Below are 5,623 nucleotides of genomic sequence, written 5' to 3' on the forward strand. Positions count from 1 at the left end.
TTAGTGAACAACTTCCTGGCCGCAATTTTACTCAAAAAGTAGTGAAACTTTCAGGGATTAATTGCTATGTTGAGAAGTGGAAGTTATTCAATTTCAAAAGTCCTACGTCAAAGGTCTAGGTCAAGATCAAGGTAAAGGTCGACCAAATACGCCTGCGGATTAAATTGATTTTGGGGAAGGCAAGCTGGTTTCGAGAAATGAGGTAGCTCAGAAATGTTATTATATGAAGCCTTCCTGAAGCTTGCAGTATTCAAAATTTTATTCCTAATTCAACTCTTCTAATATTATAATCCTTAGTTTGAAATTATCATATTTATTTTGCTTGTAGATTAGGAATTAGATTACCACAGAGCTCTGCTGTAAATACAGATACTGTTAAATAAGCGCAAATTTATAATTAAAAGTATTATGTTCATCCCAAATCTGTCAAGTGTGTTTCCATGTCTATAAACCCTTTGTATCTATGTCACGCATTTGTATTTAAATTTGAGATCTTTTGCTCTGTATCAGTAAATGCGGAATTCTCCGCTCTTTCTTCAGATGTGATAATCAAATGGTTACATTTTATATTAATGTTATTATACAATGACTTTTGTACCAAAAGAAACACTAATTTAAACCTAAGCCTGGCTAATCCACTTCAGGCATTTTCTCCGCTACTTTTACGTCCCAACATCTCGATGTAGTCCGGCTCTCTTGTCAATAAACTCTCAGTGTCGGAAACTGTCTCTCTGTATCCTCACACCTGGTGACCCTGGAGCAGAAATGCCCTTGGACACTCCTTTCCATTAGCGGACTTGAAACGGCGCTTGCTGGTGCGTTTTGGATCATGAGGAACAAAGAGACTGCCAATAACGGTCTAAATACGGCACTCTCACGAGCGTTTTGGCGATTTTCCGATGCCTTACAACGAGTTTCACGGTTTCACAGCCGACAAGACAACAGTATCTGCCCCACCTGCGACCTTGCCCGCTGAACAAAACGCCAACATGGCAAACATCCAGCTCCCACTATTCTCACACAAGACTGTCTCGTCATGGCTGACCCATGCAGATGTTCAATTTCGCATCCAGGGAATCACCCGGGAAATCGACCTTGCCAACCTCATACTGTCAGCGCTACTAGAAGACGTTTTCGACAGGTGGGCACAATGGATCGAGTCACGGCAGGTCACCCATTATACACAGAACTTTGGGCAAAACTTATAGAGCTCTACTCTCCGCCCGTACCTGAACGTGCCCACAGAATTTTTAACATAATGCAGCAACACCTCGGGGACAAATCTCTGACAGAAGCATGGGAAGAATTGCAGAATTTAATTTTCCTCCCCACTAAGACGCAGACGGAAATTAAAGGAAGATCAACCTAGACAGAGAAATCTTCCTACGTCGCCTTCCACCAGAAGTCAGGACCCAACTCCCGCAACCCTACCAGCTGGAAACAGACAACATTATAAACAGAGCGCAGCATCTCTTCGACGTGGCTAGAGCTTCAAAGCTAGCCGCAACCAACATCATCAGCGAAGTATCAGCGGAAGATTCCACCGCAGACCAAACCTGCCCGGTCATCACAAGGCCAAACTACCGTAACCATGAACTAACATGGTGTTTCTACCATAAAAGATTCGGTAAAGATGCAAGACGTTGCATGCTGCCCTGCTCATTTCCAAAAAAACGGCCCAGGCCGCAACGCAAAGTGGCTACAACTTTCGCCCCCACACACACGGCTTTCTACATCAAAGACGGCCTCTCAAAAGATTCCTGGTAGACACGGGCCAACTACTCCATATTACCGCCTACAAAATCCGAAAAGAATCAACCAATTGACTCTTCAACAAGCCTTACAGCAGTCAACGGAACTCTGCTTATTACAAAGGCCTTTCACTTGGAATTTTATAATCGCCGATGTTACAAACCCTATCCTAGGAGCAGATTTCCTAGGCCATCATGGACTACTGGTCGACATCGCCCAGAAAAGATTAATAGACATTAATTCATCCAATCCACAGCATTAACCCTGGAACCTTCAATGCCTGCCGCTCACTCTGTTTCTACCCACAGATAAAACATCCTCCGCGATGAATTCCCGGACGTATTCAAGCCTGTGTTACTACTGACGACAGGAAAACCCGCTTGGCACAGCGTCTACCACTACATAATAATAAAGGGCCCACCAACGCATGCAAAGTTCCGCCGCCTACCCCCTAACAAACTCCACAACGCAAAACAGGCCTTCAAGGAGATTGAAAGAATGGGCGTATGCAGGAAGGCCTCCAGCCCATGGGCCTCCCCTCTACACATATGGTCAGAAAATCAGACAGGACATGACCTCCGTGCGAAGATTACAGTCGCCTTAACCTCGTCACCACACTTGACCAATATCCTTTGCTCAACATCCAGGACCTCACTGGGGCCCTGAATGCGGCAAAAATCTTCTCTAAAATGGATCTTTTGCAATCCTATTTTCAGGTTCCTGTCAACCAAGACGACATTCCAAATACTGCTATTATCACCCCCTTTGGCACCTACGTCTTCGCATACTCCACTTTTGGACTCAGGAACGCCGGGGCGACGTTCCAGCTTCTGACGGACAGCATCCTTGGGGACTTGCCATTTTGCTGCTCCTACGTAGTAGTCATCCTGATATTTTCAAAATCGCAAGACGAATATCTTTATCATGTTCGAACTGTTCTCCGTCGACTCCAGAACAACGGGGTAATCGTACGATTTGACAAGTGCACTTTCGGCGCCGATTCCATCGACATCCTGGTCCACAAAATCTCCAACGAAGGCGTACGTCCCCTAACATCAAAATCCAAGATAATAAAAAAATTCCCATCACCAAAAACCATCAAAGAACTAAAAGAATTCCTCGAGATGGTTAATTATTACAGGCTTTTTATCCCTAACATTGCAGCCATCTCAGCGCCACCTGTCTGATGCCCTGAAGGGTAAACCAAAATCGTTGTCCTGGAACGCAGAGCACAGCAGTCAGCATTAAAAAAGACGAAGGCCGCCCTCGCCAAAGCTACAACGTTGGCCTTTGTCACCCTGGGATCACCCTTGCAGCTGACCACTGACGCCAGCAACACAGCCTGTGGAGCCGCCTTAGAACAAGTGGTCAACGGTGCCCTGCAGCCTATTGCCTTCCTCAGCAAGAACCTTAACTGCGCCGACAAAAGGTACAGTACTTTCGACCGAGAGCTCCTCGCAGTCTACACAGAGGTAAAACATTTCAAGTAACTTTTAGAAGAAAAGTGATGCCTGGTTAGCCTGTCAACAGAGACACCTTGCTGCCATTGCAGAATTTGGATGCATACTCCAATACATACCAGGGAAGAAAAACCCAGTGGCCGACGTCCTCTCCGGGATAGAAATAAACGGCGTCCACCTCGGCATTGACTACGAGGACCTGGCACATGAACAACAACTCTACCAAGAAACACCAGCCTACCGGACAGCCATCACAGCTTTAAAATGGGAAGATGTCCCCTGGTACCCTCCTCTCAAAGAGAAGCCGTCTTCGATACAGTACACTCCCTCTCCCATCCCTCGAACAGAACAACGGCAAGAATCATATCCAGCAAATTCATATTGCACAGGATGAGGAAGGACATCATCCGGTGCGCCCGCAGCTGCATCAACTGCCAAACAAGCTTAATTTCCCGACACACAGCATCAGGAATCAGGAACTTCAAGCAACCCATGAGACGTTTCGGCCACGTGCACATCAATGTCGTTGGCCCCCTTCCCAATTCCGGAAGGGACCGCTTCCTGTTGACAGTCATCGACAGGTCCACCCGGTGGATTGAAGCAACCCCCTGGCAAGATTCATCAACACCCTCCTGTGTCAACACCCTCCTTTCAAGTTGGATCAGCAGGTTCGGCGTTCCAGACGACGTTACAACCGACAGGGGGCCGGCCTTCCTGTCAGATGTCTAGGGCACCCTCACAAAATCACTTGGGATCACCGCCCACAGCACAACCTCCTACAACCCCGCTGCGAAAGGATTGGTCGAACGGACCCATCGGTCCCTTAGAGCTTCCCCGATGGCCCGTTGCTCTGAAGACAGCTGGAAGGCCCACTTACCCTGCATCCTCCTAGGACTACGCACCGCCCCCCAGATCCAATGGAGAAATTTCATCAGCAGAAAAAATTTACGAAGAAACCATAGCTGTGCCAGGAGAATTCTTCCCGGCGCCATCCAACGAAAGCGACCGGACCCCAGAAAGAATCAGAAACGCTGTAAGCAAATTCACCCTGGGTCACCAAACTTTCAACGACACAACCAAAACGTTCATGCTGCAAGATCTACGGATGTGCGAGTTCGTTTTCATCCATGACGTCGCCTATCAACCCCAACTAAGACGGCCATACAAAGGACCCTACCGAGTCATCAACAGAAACCCAAAGGCACACTTTCTACACATCTACGGAAGAGAAGACTGGATCTCGATTAACAGGTTAAAGCCGTTGACCAAGGATACCTCCTCACCAAAAGAAAGTGGCGCATTATACCGCCACACCTCAGGCAGTCGAAAACCCCAACCCAAGGCCACAGGGAGGAATCCTGTCGAAAAAACACAATTAAGAAATAAACAAAATTCCCCATCGCGACAGTCCCGGTCCGGAAGAATCCTGTACCCTCCAAGAAGATTAAAAACTAAGATATTTAACATATTTCCTCCCACCCAATGAATTTTTTTTCTTTTTTTTTTATATAACTCGGGGGGGGGGGGAGTACTTGTACGGACACTTTCCGACAAGTGTGTTTCTATGTCTACAAACCCTTTGTATTTATTTCACGTATTTGTATTAAAATTCGAGATCTTTTGTTTTGTATCAGTAAACGCGGAAGTCTCCGCTCTTTCTTCTGACGTGATAATTAAATATATACATTTTATATTAAGATTATTATTCAATGATTTATGTACCAAAGAAATACTAATTTAAACCTAAGCCTGGCTAATCCACCTTAGTCATTTTCTGTGCTAGTTTTACCTCCACACATCTCGATGTAGTCAGGCTCTCTTGTCAATAAACTCTAAGTGTCGGAAACTGTCTCTCTGTATCCTCAAAATACTAATTGCTATAGGTGTGGCAGCACATTCTAGTTTTATCATTATCTCTATTAGGGGATCGATCATTAATTTAGGAATGATTTCCCACCAGACAATTTTAATCCAAACTGTCAAGAATAACTTAGAAATATACTTAGTCTTTTAATGGCAATTAAAATAAAGAAGAACTTAAAAGTATTCTTGAATTTTTGGATTCTGAATATCTCTCGATAATATCATTTTCGAGGGTACACTCAGGCACACAATTTCTCTGCCCCCTCCCCCCCCCATTTTTTAAACGTTTATAGTTTACATATGAAAGATCTATTTTAATGTTGTTACTGTTCTCAAATATTTTACTTTGATTGCTCATTACTTTTCATGATGTTTTATTTATTTCCTTATTTCCTATCCTTACTGGGCTTCTTTTCCTGTTGGAGCCTTTGGGCTTAAAGCATCTTGCTTTTCCAACTTGGGTTATAGCTTAGCAAGTAATAATAAAAAAAACAACAACAGAAAAACCACAATAATAATAATAATAATAATAATAATAATAATAATAA

General features: G+C 44.5%; 1 protein-coding gene across 1 annotated transcript; it reads left to right on the top strand.

Annotated features, from left to right (window-relative positions):
• The first annotated feature begins 3,602 nt into the window (after positions 1-3,602).
• LOC137644344 (uncharacterized) lies at positions 3,603-4,698 on the top strand. The gene is made up of 2 exons (XM_068377333.1): positions 3,603-3,935; positions 4,105-4,698. The coding sequence occupies exons 1-2, from the start codon at positions 3,603-3,605 to the stop codon at positions 4,696-4,698; spliced, it is 927 nt and encodes a 308-aa protein (XP_068233434.1).
• The last annotated feature ends 925 nt before the right edge of the window (positions 4,699-5,623 follow it).

This window comes from Palaemon carinicauda, chromosome 7, assembly GCF_036898095.1.
Source record: "Palaemon carinicauda isolate YSFRI2023 chromosome 7, ASM3689809v2, whole genome shotgun sequence".
NCBI classification, from domain to species: domain Eukaryota; kingdom Metazoa; phylum Arthropoda; class Malacostraca; order Decapoda; family Palaemonidae; genus Palaemon; species Palaemon carinicauda.